Below are 14,460 nucleotides of genomic sequence, written 5' to 3'. Positions count from 1 at the left end.
ATGCAACAAGAAGGACTTAGTTTAGATATGAAGAACTTCCCAGAGAAATGGGCCACAGAAGGGCTGCCCTGGGGCCTTGGGAGTAGCCTTGCTCCACACTCCAGGGAGGAAAAAATAGGACTAACCAATGGGTAAATGTTAAAAATAGGTGGGCATATTTCATCATTGTGGAAGGAAGAACTTCTAGCAAATAGAGCTATTTCATAGTGGGCTTGGCTGCCTTGGGAGCTACTTTGTTGTTATGAGGTCCAAGCAGAGTCTGCATAGCTGCTGGTTGGGGAGGCTGTGGAGGGATTGCTGCACTGGGGAATGGGGAGAAGGGTGTGGGACTGAATATGGTCTCTGAGGTCTCTTCCAGTTCTGTGGGGTCTGCAGAAAGGGTGGTGGGAAAGGGGGGGATGCTGCCAGCCTGTTGGCCTATCTCCTTGCTCTCCAGGCCGTCCTGAGTATGCTCCAGGACATGAACTTCATCAACAACTACAAGATTGACCGACAGACACTGGTCCGGTGTGTGTTCTGGCCCCCTGATCCCGGGTCTGGCGGGGGGGATTTGGTTTTTTGTCCTTAGATAGACTCTGTTTGGAGAAAGAAAGACTTCCTGCCCTTGGGAGCCCCTAGTCTAAAGGGTGTGTGTGTACTCTGCCCTTGGGAGTCCCTAGTGTTATTGGGGGGGGTCCCCTGCTCTTGGGAGCCCTAGTGTGAGGGGAGAGATATACCAACTGTCCTTGGGAACCCTTAGTGTGAGGGGTGTGTGTCCCCTACCCTTAGGAGTCCCTAGTGTGAAGGGTGGTATGGTCCCTGCCCTTGGGAGCCCCTAGTGTGAGGGGTGTGTTTCCTATGCCCTTGGGAGCCCCCAGTGAGTGTGATGGGGTGGAAATCTATCCACTGCCCTCAGGGAGTCCACAGAGTGAGGGCAGGATGGGAAAAGGGCAGGGACAACATAGGAGTTTCCTTGAGGTGGGTGAAGAGTGCCCAGTCCCCTCCTGATGCCTAGTTCCTGTGCAGGTTCTGCCTGATGGTGAAGAAGGGCTACCGAGACCCTCCTTATCATAACTGGATGCACGCCTTCTCGGTCTCCCACTTTTGTTACCTGCTCTATAAGAACCTGGAGCTGTCTAAATATCTGGAGTGAGTGGTCCCAGTCCCCGGTGTACAGGTTCCTCTTCCAGGGATCCCCTATTCAGCTGCACTAGAGGGAGTGAGGGAACTAAGGTCCCTACTTTAATTAGACATAAAAATAAAGAAGGCAAAACATAGAGAAGTTAGCACAGAGATTCAGACAAGACTCCTACTGTCTGAAGAAAGTAATACAACCACCTACATACACCACTGGACGGTAGAGCACAAGCTTCTGAATAATGGGGGGTAGGGTGGGGGGCTCTTAACAAAGGGCTGCTCAGAGTCCCATCCAGAGAATCAAGAGGTGAGGGGCAGAGCCTGGGCTGGAGTCCTAATCCTCTGACTCAATGGTTGAGCTGGAGAGGGTTGAGTTAGAGATGATCTGATTCCTTTCTACCATTGTACAGATGAAGAAACTGAGGCCCACAGAGGAGCACTTGTCAAAAGTCAGACAGAGTTAGAGGCAGGGGTGTGCCAGAACCAGCTCCTCCCCTCCCACTCAATTTTTCATTTTTCCCCATGAGCATTTCTACCTTGGAAATCAATAAATCCACAAATCAGTTCTCCATTTAGCATTTTGTTGATTGTCTAGCCAAGACATGTCAAACACAGGGCAGGCTAGAACCAGATTAAAATGTCATTGGGAAGTATTCAACAAAATAAAAACACAATAAAATATAGATAACATCACATCGTAAAACTAAGCCAATCAGTGGCTTGCATGGTCCTTACATGGGGACCATCGACCACTGCTTCCATTTGGATTTGACATCACTTGTCTAGACTTAAGAAAGTTTCAATCCAGACCCTGGCCAGGATGAAAGTCAGGTGCACAAGGGAGATACATGCACAGGGGAGGGCCTGGCTGTATGCTGTGACAGGTTTGAGGGGAGAAAACTTTCAACTGATGGGATCAGGGCAGCTTTCCTGGAGACGGCAGGGCCTGGAGCAGTTGGGCCTTGCAGGACTAAGGAAGGGGCTTTGCCAGGGCTCTGTTCACTGAATCAGAATGTCTCTGCAGTACTGAGGCAGCCCCTCCCTCAGCCTTCCCCTTCCCCTTTTCTTGGAGAGAGGGAGGGGTGGAGAGGCTGGACCGGCTTCCCTCTGAGTGTCTCATCTCTTTCCTCAGTGACATCGAGATCTTCGCCTTGTTTGTCTCCTGCATGTGCCATGACCTGGACCACAGAGGCACCAACAACTCCTTCCAGGTGGCTTCGGTGAGCCTCTGGCCCACTGGGGCTTCCCCCTCTGCAGCCCTTCCCATGAGGAGTGGAAGGGGGTGCTTTAGCTTTCTCTAACCAGTCATGGGATGGAAGCCCAGGTGCTTGATCAGGACAGGCTTCCTGGAGGAGAGGGTACCAGGTATGGGAGAAGAGTAGGGAGAAGGACTAGCCCTGCTCAGGGGCTCAGAGAGGGTGAGGTAGGAGGCATGGGGTTGGGTGGGTAACTCAGGAAGACGCTTGTCTTGGGAGATATGGGATGGAAAACTGGGTGCTTCGGGGGTGGAGTTAACAGCCAGATCCCCTGGGGACTCTTTCAGAAATCCGTGCTGGCCGCGTTGTACAGTTCTGAAGGTTCCGTCATGGAGGTAATAATTATAAAAATGACTCATTTACTAATTGCTTTCCTCTCAACAGCTCTGTGAGGTAGGTAGTGCAAGTATTATCATTCCTGCATTAGTAGTGAGGAAAACAAACCCAGAGAATGGAAGTGACTTATTCACAGCCTCACAGATAGGCAGTGGGAAGAACAAGACTTGAACCCAGATCTTCTGCTTCCAAGACCAAGCTCCGCCCCCTCCCCATACTGCTTGTTTCTTGCTTGTCTCCACAGACTACTCTGAGCAAGCACAAAACTCCTAGGGAGCCCCGGGCCAGTCCGGCCTTCCCTCTTTCTCTATTCTTCCCCAAGTCTTCTTTCCAGCTAGCTCAAGAGAACCATAGATTGGTTTTCCAGTTCTCCCCCCATATTTCCCTTCTCCTTCCTCCTGCCTCTACCCCCAACCAACTCAGCACCCACAGAGAGAATTTGCAGAATAAGCCACATTCATATCTCACTGGGGAATAGACTTTGAGAACATTATAAGAAAATCTTAGAGCTTATATTAGCAAGCACCCTAGCACACCCAGGACAGCCTGATAGCCCAGGTTCTTTGATCTACTTTATAAAAGGAAAGACAGCTTCAAAGGGGTGAACAATCCTACTTTAATTAAACATAAAAATAAAGAAGGTAAAACAGAGAAGTTAGCACAGAGATTCAACAGAGAGGACTCCTACTGTATGAACAAAGTAATGCAACCACCTACGTACACCGCTGGACAAGGAGAGCACAGACCTCTGAGTAGTGGGGGTGGGGAGGGCCTCTTAACAAACGGTGACTCAGAGTCCCATCCAGAGAATCCAAAGGCCCTTCTCTTGAGCAAAGCCCCACAGCAAAGTGCCAGCCTCTCAGAATATATAACAAAGACTCAGCCCCTGATGGGCTCAGAGCCAGAAGGCACAAAACCTACATGCCTTAGCACAGCTGGGAATTATCAGGGTTCAAAGGAGATTAATCCTTTAGATGTTCACAGTTTAGCCTGAGCCTGGGAAACTGAACTCCAGGAAAAAACAAGAACAAATTCCACCTTGCTTACACTTACAGAGTTAGAAAGGACCATAGGGTCCAATCCCCTTTTCTTTTAAAAAATGTTTTATGGGGGCAGCTAGGTGGCATGGTGGATAGAGAATTGACCCTAGAATCAGAAGGACCTGAATTAAAAACTGGTCATTTACACTACCTGTGTGACCCTGGGCAAGTCACTTAGCCCTGATTACCTCCTAAAACAAAACAAAAATGTTTTATTGATATTTTTCATTAAAAAAAAAAAGCTGTTTCTTCCCATTGACTTCTCACCCTTCTCCCCTCTTCTTCCCCTACCTTCCCCACCTTCTTTCTCCAGTAAGAAAACAGATTTGGGACTCAGAGGGGAGCAGTGACTTGCCCAAGGTCACCTATAAGGTGTCAGAGTCAGGACTTGAACACATTGCTTGTTCCTGTATGCTATGTGACTGTTCCAGAGTTGGTTTCAGTCCAAAAGGGACTAGAAAGACTTAGAAGTCCATCCCACCTCTGAACAAGGGGGAGGAAGTTGGAATAGATGGAAGGCTGTATAATACAGTGGAAAGAACATTGTACTCTGCGTCAGGCAGCTTGCAGGGAGGGGGTGGGGAGTGGGTGAAGCTACTATTTTCAAACTGTGTAAACCTTAACCTCTCTGTGCCTCGGTTTCCCCATGTCTAAGATGAAGGGGTTGGAATAGTCTGTCTTGGGAGGGAGTGGATTCTCAAACACTAAAGGGCTTGAAGAAGAGATCGGCTGACCACTTGTGATTAATCATAGGCTCATAGGGCTGGAGCTGAAAGTGACCTCCTAGGTCCAGAGTCCAACCCCCTCATTCTATAGGTAAGGAAATTGAAGCCTAGGGAGATGAAGCAATTTGCCAAGGTCCAGCAGATAGTAAATGTCAGAGGCAGATTTCAGAAGTGGGGATCCCCACTCACACACTGGAGGAAATAGTTAACAAATGTTCTCATGGCTCAGGGATTCTGAGAAATTCAGGCATTACTGAGTGGGGTGGAAGAGGCACGTTTATTTCCGGGGTGAGGTGCTATCTTGAATCATAAATGGGGACAGCTTCTTTCAGTTATACAAATTTGAAGTGGGAGGGTCAGAACTTGAACTCAGATCTTCTGCCCCCAAGGTCAGAGCTCCTCTTCCCATATACTCCTGTTTCCTCCCTTTCCTTACCCATAATTCCCCTGGGCTAACATAACACTGCCAGAGAGCTTGGGGGGGGTCAGTCTGATTTTTTCGTTTTCTTCTCCATCATTCCCAAACCTCATCTTTCTACTTGGCCAGCAACCAGATCAACCCAGTGCTAACAGCCCATGTTTCTTTGGTTAGTCTGGGTCTCATCATACCCTCTTGGGAAGGGGAGGAGGGTGGGGACAATGGGGCAAAAGCATCCAGATGGGTACTTGCACAAGGTCCCATCCCTACCTCCTTTTCCCCCACAGAGACACCACTTTGCTCAGGCCATTGCCATCCTCAATACCCAAGGTTGCAACATCTTTGATCACTTTTCCCGGAAGGTGACAGATATTTAGTCCTGGTTTGTGTGTGTGTGTGTGTGTGTGTGTGTGTGTGTGTGTGTGTGTGTGTGTGTGTGTGTGATATTCTGTGTCCTATGGTTTGGGGGAGGAGGATGGGAACGAACCAGAGTGGGGAAGGGGAGGTGAGTAAAGCAATGTCGGGGTTTGGGGCATAGGAATCCTAAGGGTGGGAGATCTGGGGACCCTGAGGGAGCTTGGCTGTGACCTAGTGCCCATCTCCTGGTTACCACAGGACTACCAGCGGATGCTGGATCTGATGAGAGACATTATCTTGGCTACTGACCTAGCCCACCACCTGCGCATCTTCAAAGATCTTCAGAAGATGGCTGAAGGTACACCTGTCAGAGACCCAGAGGCTAGGTCCCACCCTTCCACTGTATCCTTAGAAGCCCTGTGGATATTAAAGGTGGAGGTGGGAGGTGGGGCAGAAGAGAAACTGATGATTTATAAGCCTAGAAAGAGTAGGTGAGAGGAAGAACCCTTTGGAGCAGATGTGCTTTTGGGCCACAGGCCCCCCATCCACATCACTATCCTGGGACACCAATTTTTAGCACTTATCTAAGGGTCATTTGCCTTCTGCTCCAGAACTCTCACTTTTCCCTACTTTCTTTTTTTTTTTTTTTTAAAGCAATTGGGGTTAAGTAACTTGCTCAAGGTTACACGGGCAGTTATTTCTGGGTGTGGTGCTGAGTATCTGAGCCTGGATTTGATCCAGGTCATCCCAACACTGGAGCCGGTGCTCTTACTTGCTGAACCACCTGGCCGCAAGGTTACACGGCCATGTGTGTCTGGGTGGGTGCTAAGTGTCTGAGCCCGGGATTCGATCTCCAGGTCTTCTCAACACTGGAGCCGGTGCTCTTACTTGCTGTGCTACCTGGCCGCCCCCTTTTCACTACTTTCTAAAGACCCCTGATCTCTGAATACCAATTCTAGGCTCCCCCTGCACCTCAAGACTGGCTCTGAGGCTGCTTGGCTCCTAGAATTACTTCACCCAGGCCCTTATCATCTTCCCCTCTCTCCTGATACAGTCACCTAACTGGACATCTGTAGTATGCCATCATCTGCTCCCCTCTCCCTCTTCTCCCTTGCCTCTGCTCACTCCATACTTGAATATTTTCTTGGCTTGGTTGAAAAGGAAAAAAGAACAGAGATAAAAAGATTTAGGAATGATGCACCAGAAATGCATGCTCCAGAAATCCCCCCACAGCATCCTAAACATCAGTCTGGAAGGGGGATCGTAGGGTCCAGCCCCTCATTTTACAGATGAGTCCATGAGATTTAGGGAGGATAAGCTAATAGCCCATTGTCATGCAGGCAGTGTCAGAGGTGGGATTTGAACCTGGGTCTTATTTGATGGGCTCACTTTGGCCAAATGCAAACATTGGCTTCCCTTCAGAGTCCATTTAGGGCAGAGTTAAGGCTCACCTCCCACCCTGCCTCTGTAGAGCATTCATTCTTAGCCAATCAGGAAACCTCCTGATGGCTTTGTCCTCTACCCACAGCACTGGGTCATCCTTCAGGTGAGAGAGAGCTAATTGCATCTCTGCCCACTAAGGGCCAACAAGAGAATGGGGCAGTTCTAATCACCTGGAACCAATGTAGTATAGTGGAAAGAGTGAGGGATTTGGAATCAGTGACCCTGGGTTCAAACTCCCCCTCTGATACTGCTTGTGTGACCTTGGGCAAGTCCCGGCACTTCTGGGCTTCTGTTTCCTCATCTGTATAATGAGGGGGTGGGCCTAGATGTCCTCTAAGGTCTGTTCCAGCTAAACCTCATGCACATCCAGAATCCATAATTTGAGTCAATGCTTATTTCAAACTTCCATGGATGCCAGACTTCCCCTTAGCAGACAAATTCCATGAATTGTTATGAGCAGAAGCAGGTCCTTCCTTCCATCTCCCTGGTGCTAAGCCTTGGGATGACAGGCATACCCCACCGTTCATCTCAGGCTCAGTCCTGGAAAGCTTCCCAGCTTGCTAAGACCTGTCATAACCTGTGCTTGCCAGGTTCTGCAGGGACAGGCCCTTTGAGACTGGGATGGGGATAGGTGTGTGAGGGAGCAGTACTATCTATGACTACCAGGTGTCAGCATCACCCCCATGTCTACAGAAGGGATTCCTAATAAGGAGGACAAGGCTCTGTTCCTTTGGATGCAAAGGAGGTTTTTTTAAAAAACTTTAATTTGGGGGGTACTGTCGCGCCTCCCCCTCTCTCTGTGTCCTAATACTGCTCTCATTTGCTGCCTGCAGTGGGTTATGACCCAAAGAATAAACAACACCACAGCCTTCTGCTGTGCCTGCTCATGACCTCCTGTGACCTCTCAGACCAGACCAAGGGCTGGAAGACCACGAGGAAGATTGCAGTGAGTGCCCCCTCCCCCTTCCCTGGGCAGCTCAGTGCCCAGGCCCTGATCTCAGGCAGACGGCTCAGCTCTCAGTGCTGGGCTTGGCCACTCTGAGACAAGGGGCACCGTTCTTCAGGGAGAATCCATGAGGGATGCTGCAGGTGAAGTTGGGACTGGGGCAGGGGTCCACCAACATATGAGGAGGCCCCTCAGCAGTGAACATGAGAGGAGATCACTTCTGTTACAAGACAATAAAGGCCTGCTAACCGCCTCCTATGGACAGGGCCACAGGGTTCTCTATGATGTGGGGAAGGCAGACTGGTAAGAGATGGCCCCCAACCTTGGAAGGTGCCCAGCCTTCACAGAGAACCAGAAAGAGGCATGCTGAGGAGTAGTGAAGTATGGAGGGGCAGAAAAGGGGGGGTGAGTAAATCCCAGAGCAGAATATCAGAACTTAAAGGTATTTTAGGCATTGGATTTGGATAGACCTGGGTTCATATCCCAGTTTTGCTATTTACTAGTTATGTCAGGCTGTTAATAAACATTTATTAAGTGACTCAGTTTTCTCATATGTAAAATGAACCAGAGAAGGAAATGGGCAAACCACTCCATTGATTTACCAGGAAAACCCCAAATGGGGTCATGGAGAGTCAAGACACGACTGAAAAATGACTGAATGTGTGTATGTGTGTATATACACTCACTCATATGTATATATACACATCTATATATATATATGACATGCGGATATATGATAAAGTGGAGATAAGCAACAAAGGGAAGACACAAAAACCAAGAGGGATCAGGAAAGGTTTCCTGTAGATGGTGAAATTTTATCTGGTCCTTACTTAAAGGACGCCGTGTCATCTTAGGCAAGTCATTTCCCCTTTATTCTCATCATATTTTGCCTCTTTAGAATGAGGGGCTGGACTAGATCTCTAAGGTCCTTAAATTTTTTTTTTTCAATTAGCAAAAAATCTATTTTATCTTCCTCTCATTTTCCCCAGCCATGATTAGTAAAAAAGAAACCAAATCTTTGTAACAAATATGCATCCTCAAACAAAGCAAATCCCTGAGTTGACTATGTTTCAGTCTGTACATTCAGTCCCTCTCCTTCTCTTTTAGAAGGTAAGAAGTGATCTTCTCCCATGTTCACTGCTGACGGGCCTCCTTGAATGGGAGTTGACATGACAGTGTGACCCCTGCCCCAAGTCATGCTTCATCAAGGGTCCATGAATCCTGGTTGGTTACTGTGTTCATCAGAGTACTCTGACATCCTCTCCAGGCCAAAATCTTATGATCATGGAAGTCAATCCTCTGATTTTACTGAGGAGGAAAATGAAGCACAAAAAAGGGAATGACTTGCCCAGGATCATGGTTTAAGGGGCAGAGCCGGAACTTGTCTCCTCCTGATTCCCGGGGGCTCAAAGGGTTTTCCCTTCCTGTCAGTCTCCCTCATTCTGAAGGGGTCACACATTGGTGTTGTCAGGAAGGACCCTGAGATCAGACTGAGGGCCCCAGTCTGGTCCATAAGTCAGTTTCTTGGAGAACAGAGGAGTTGAGGACATTTGGGAGCTCATGGGTCTGCATTATGCTTTCAGGAGCTGATCTACAAAGAGTTCTTCTCACAGGGAGACCTGGTATGTGTGACCTCCCACCTTCCCCACGGGCCAAGTGGCTGAAAGGAGCTGGGAATCTCCACAACTCCTAACCTGTCCCTGCCATAGTTAGGACCAGAGTCCTAGGATTCTGGGGAACCCTGGGGAGGAGGGAGCTTGGTCAGAGCAGGCTTAGTGCTTCTCCTGCTCAGTCAGGGAGAACTCTGTGTGTTTGGTGGAGGGTGGCTGAGGACCAGGAAGGGAGCAATAGGAAAGAAGTGTCCTGACCTCAGGGGCTCCAATTCTTAAGGTGGGAAGGGGTGCCTGCTCCCAGGGAGCCTGTGGTTTGAGGGGGGGAAACATGGCTAGTATCTTCAGGGAGCTCCTAGTGTGAGAGGAAGTCAGGGTGCCTGCCCATAGGGAATCCCCAGAATTCCTGGAAAGAGAGAGGAGCTCATCCCAGGTTTTGGTGAGGGGGAAGCCTGACCTGGCCTGCCCTGTGGGAGGTTTGTAGTCTCCTCAAACTGAGGTTTGGTTGGAGTGGCCATTCTAAGATATAGGGATAGGGGAGGGGCAAGGGCTTGGGACAGAGCTGGTGCTGGTTGTGTCTCTCCCAGGAGAAGGCCATGGGTAACCGGCCCATGGAGATGATGGACCGAGAGAAGGCCTACATCCCTGAGCTCCAGATCAGCTTCATGGAGCACATAGCCATGCCCATCTACAAGTGAGTGTGCATGGCAGCTTTGCCTTCCTGTACCCAGGGTTGGAAGGCAGCAGTTCAATTGGATTCACTTAGGCAAACCTTGGTCACGTGTCTAGTGTGTGCTGGGCTACAGTGATGGGGAAGGAGGGAGGAAAGGAAGGAGGGGGAGAGACAGAGAGAGAGAAAGACAGAGAGATAGAGACAGAAAGAGGAGAAGAGAGAGGGGAGAGACACAGAGACTCAGACAGAGAGAAAAGAGAGGAGGGAGAGAAAGAGAGAGACAGACAGACAGAGAGACAGAGAGAAAGATATTCCTACAGTTAGGAAGCTCAGTCTAGTATTGGAAGGTTGGGGAAAGAGAGATAAGATGTGTACACATAATTTTAGTATGAGGCAGGAAGGTATGAGAGAGCCCAAGGATGCAGATGCATGGCTGTGGGGGGCAATGAGGAGGAAAGGATCACTTCTCCCTAGGGGTAGTAGTGGTCAGGGCAGTTTTCCCAGATCACACAGGTCACCCTTAACCTGAGTCTTGAAGATAGGTGATATTTCAGCAAGTGGTGAAGGGGAGGAGAGGATATTCCAGGCATGGGGATATCACATGGACAAAGGTGTTGAGGCTAGAAAGTTTGATATATGTTTAGGAAAGGGTAAATCATCCATTTCTGGAGCTGGGTTGGGAGGAGGAGATGAGGTTGGGACCAGCCTAGAGGACCATGACTGAAAAGGCTGGGACGGGAGTGTAGAACAGTGGGAAGAAGATAGTATTTGGAGTCAGAAGAGCTGGATTCAGGGTTGGCTAGGTGGCTCAGTGAATAGTTCACCAGCCCTGGAGTCAGGACCACCTGAGTTCAAATCTGGCCTCAGACACTTAACACTTACTAGCCATGTGACCTTGGGCGAATCACTTAACCCCAATTGCTCTACCTTTCCCCCCTCCAAAAAAAGGGGAAAAAAAAGAGCTGGATTCAAGTCTTGCCTTTGCTGTTTGGGGAAGTCACTGAACGTCTCTAGGCCTGTTTCCTCACATGTATAGTGAGAGGGGATTGAACTAGATGCACTCTGAGCTCTCTCCCAGTTCCAGGTATAGGATATGAAGGACGCTCTCTCCCATGGGCTGTGGGGAGCCATGGCGAGTTCCTGAGGAGGGGAAGGGCTGGTGTGTAATGCATGAGCCGGCTCTGCAATAGGATGGAGGAGGACGGGCCATTTGTCTAGGCAGGACGAGCTGGCTTAGTTGGGGCCTATGGGACTAGAGAAGAAGGGATGGGTGAGGAGATGTTGGGAAAGAAGAGCCAGAAGCTGGAGGCTGATCGGCTGCAGAGATGAGACAAGGTGAGGTGTGGAGAAAGGCTTGTCAGGTTTGGGGCTGGGCGGTAGGGTACGGTAGCTTATCCCTCACTGCAGCTGTGTTCCCTTGAGGTGGGTGTGGGCTCGGGGCCTGGGCCCTGGTGCATCTGCTCTCTGGGGGTCCTGGCACAACCCCATCTTCCCCACCCCCCACCCCACAGGCTGCTGCAGGAGTTGTTTCCCAGAGCTGCAGAGCTGTATGAACGGGTCGCCACCAACCGGGAACAGTGGACCAAGGTATCCCATAAGTTCACCATTCGAGGCCTGCCCAGCAACAACTCTCTGGACTTTCTGGATGAGGAATATGACATTCAGGAGCCTGGTGATGACGGTGACAAGGTCAATGGGTGCTGCAAGCTGAACTCGGAAGAGTGAGAGAGGTTCTCCCCTGCCCTCCAGGGGCAGGGGAGGGAGGAGCAAGAGAAAGGACATTCCCACCTCCCCTCACCGTCACACCCCACCCCCAACCCAGAGACCCTTTTTTAAAATTCGTCCGTCGCTTCTGGCTTCGACGGTCATGTTTATTTAAAGTATTCTATATGCCGTTCCCTCTGCCCCCACCCCCAAACAGAAACTGAGGGGGCTTTGGGGGTGTTGTGGCGTCATCCCTGGGTATCCCTCTCTATAGGGGAGCCCTGGATCCTGTCTGCTCCTCTCCAGACTCATTCACAATTCACCTTTTCTTTGGGGCAGCCTGGGTGATTTCTGCAAATGTTCCCCAGTTAGTTCTATTGGCTTGGGGCTCCTCCTGGATCTCTGGGGATTTGAGAAGCCATAGCGGAGGGGTGAGGAGTGGGGAGAAGAGGAAGAAATCAAGTTTATTATTGACTTGGGAGGTGAGAGGTAAAATCCTCGGGAGGAGAGAGGTGACCCTCCAGCCCACTCCCTTATTGTATAGAGGAAGACACTGAGGTTCAGAGTGTGTCAGGGATGTGCTTAAATGGCAGAATTGGGATTTGAGCCCAGGTCCCCTGATTCCTAGGTCCAGGTTATTTCCTCTGTACCACACTTTGTCCCATGTAAGGGTTACAGAGCACTTTCTGCACCACCACCCTATGCAAGTACAGTTATCCCCCTTCTATAGATGAAGAGGCTGAAGCCCATCAAGGTTAAGTGACTTGCCCAGGGCTCCTCAGCAAGTAAATATGGGAGGCAGGATCCAAGCCCAGATCTCTCCTGACTGAGTCCATTGCTCTTTTTAGGTCACCACACTCCCTCTTGTGAAGACAGGGTATGGGGTCCCAGACCTCCTTCTCCACCCATCCTGATTCTTGTCTCTTTTGATAGCCCTGACGCTGCTCTAATGAGGTGTTTCTCTGAACTTGCTGCCCTCTCCAGAGTTCAGGAGAGAGGCCCAGCCATTCCCCAGGAGGAGGCCAGTACCCCCTCCCACCATCCAGGCTTAGGCTGTGAGAGCAGAGCAGGCGCATCCCCCACTTGCCCAGGGAAAACAAGGGAGACAGTTTATTTATCATGGCTAGGAGGGGGGTGGAGGATTGAGTGTCCTCTCTCCTTCCCCTCCAAAGGGCTTTTGGCTGGGTAGTGGCCAGAGAGACAATATGATTTCTAGTAGTGGGAAGGACAATGGATGGGGAGTGAAGTAACCTAGGTTCTGGGATGAATTCTGTCACTGACCAGCTGGGCAGCCTAGCCCTTTCTGAGTTTCATAGTATCATGGGATCATAGATTTAAAGGTGGATGTTTCCTTAACTACAAAATGAGGTAGTGGTGGGTGGGAAGAGGGTTGGACTTGGTGGTTTCTGAGGTTATAGCCACATTTCTGTGGCATTGTGGAGATGGAGGAGTGAGGCCTCATCACACTTTGACAACTTTCCCAGAGATAGCCACTGGTCCTAGTGGATCTCAGGGACCACGGCATATTCCCTTCACATCAGGACTTCTTAGACTTCTAAGTACAAGCCCTGACCAGTGAGCAGGAGCCCTGAATCTTCTGTCCCTTGTCCACTTTCATTCCCCAGACAAGTCATTAGCTTCTCAGGCCTGGGATCTCCATCCCTTTCTTGCAGCCATCCAGAGAGAGGGACCCAGTCCTTGAGCCCCTCTGGGCCTTGCTGCATATCTGTGGCTTTAGTCACAGCTGGGACTGGACTCTTCTCTATCCTGAAGGCCATATGCACCCCCCCCACCCTTCCCCTCTTCCCCTCTGGCCACACCAAGGTCCTGGGGAGATGCCATAGGAAACAAGGACTTGGCACTCCCATCCCTATCCCGTTTCTCTCTTTTTCTGTCTTGTCTCTGTCAGTGTCTCTGAGTGGGTGTTGTTTGGGCTGGGGCAGAGCTGGGCAGGGAGGGTGCGGGGTGGGGGGTGGGGTGGGGAGAGAATGGGTTCATTTGCCTTATCTATTCTGAGTTGCCTTTAGAGAGACTCGTTTTTTGTATCTGACTATGTAGGGCTCTGTGCAGATGTTGTAAATGGTCTTGTTGGCTGATCGCTTTGTACATGAGAATAAATCTATTTCTTTCTATCAAGTTCCTGGAGAGGACCTCTTTTAAGGTCTGAGCAGGGTGTGGAGGGTTGGGGAGGTGGCTCAGGGCTGGGGAGGGAAGCAAATGGGATTTTTTCATCTATTACACTCCAGTGCTAAACCAAATTCTTCTTCCAAATAAATAATCAACGCTTGCATATACCTTTCATTGCTCTCTCCCCCCCCTGCCCCAGCATCCCAATATCTTCTCCAGTATAAACCACCCCTGATCCTTTAAATAGCCCTCATCTGGCATGAGCTGAAGGTATTTCACCACCCTGGTGAAAGGGAAGGGTCTATAAAACTGCCAGTTGGCACTTGTCCCCATAGTGGTGCCCTGGTGTGTGCCTCAAGCCCAGAACCCAAGCAGAGACTCAAAGACAAATGGGAAATGGAACTAACACACCAAAAGCCTCAATAAAAAAGAACAAGACAATAAATTCTAAGCATTTCCCAAAAAACAGGGAATGGAAGCAAGAAACTACCAGATAGTTCAAATGAAGCATAAAATTTATAAAAGAAGATATTAGGAGACTTAGCTCAGCCTGCAGAGGAATAACCCGGGCAAGAATCAAAGCCCAAAGGGGACCCTACAGTTCTGTCCCTCTGAATCAACAGAGCTTCCCAGCTGGCTGAAAGGGGCTGAGTTCAGCAGTGTTCTCTTATAGCTCTGACTCACACTGGGGGTGGCCTGGGGGATGGGG

The 14,460-nt window shown here is 49.8% G+C and overlaps 1 protein-coding gene across 1 annotated transcript in view; it reads left to right on the top strand.

Moving 5' to 3' along the window:
- PDE2A (phosphodiesterase 2A) overlaps window positions 1-13,760 on the top strand; it is a 168,516-nt gene extending 154,756 nt beyond the window's left edge. The window contains exons 22-31 of the mRNA XM_069070795.1: window positions 437-507; window positions 1,006-1,128; window positions 2,249-2,336; window positions 2,660-2,707; window positions 5,179-5,253; window positions 5,507-5,606; window positions 7,525-7,637; window positions 9,221-9,259; window positions 9,835-9,941; window positions 11,432-13,760. Of these exons, the coding sequence (XP_068926896.1) occupies window positions 437-507; window positions 1,006-1,128; window positions 2,249-2,336; window positions 2,660-2,707; window positions 5,179-5,253; window positions 5,507-5,606; window positions 7,525-7,637; window positions 9,221-9,259; window positions 9,835-9,941; window positions 11,432-11,645 (978 nt within the window). The 3' untranslated portion in view covers window positions 11,646-13,760. The remainder of the gene's footprint in view (window positions 1-436; window positions 508-1,005; window positions 1,129-2,248; window positions 2,337-2,659; window positions 2,708-5,178; window positions 5,254-5,506; window positions 5,607-7,524; window positions 7,638-9,220; window positions 9,260-9,834; window positions 9,942-11,431) is intronic.
- Window positions 13,761-14,460: the final 700 nt, after the last annotated feature.

The sequence above is a fragment of the Petaurus breviceps genome, unplaced genomic scaffold (genome assembly GCF_028583685.1).
Source record: "Petaurus breviceps papuanus isolate PSGF00001 unplaced genomic scaffold, PetGlider_PUasm1.0 90823, whole genome shotgun sequence".
NCBI lineage: Eukaryota > Metazoa > Chordata > Mammalia > Diprotodontia > Petauridae > Petaurus > Petaurus breviceps.
Note: the sequence above shows the minus strand (reverse complement) of the source record. Positions and strands in the feature narration are given on the sequence as shown.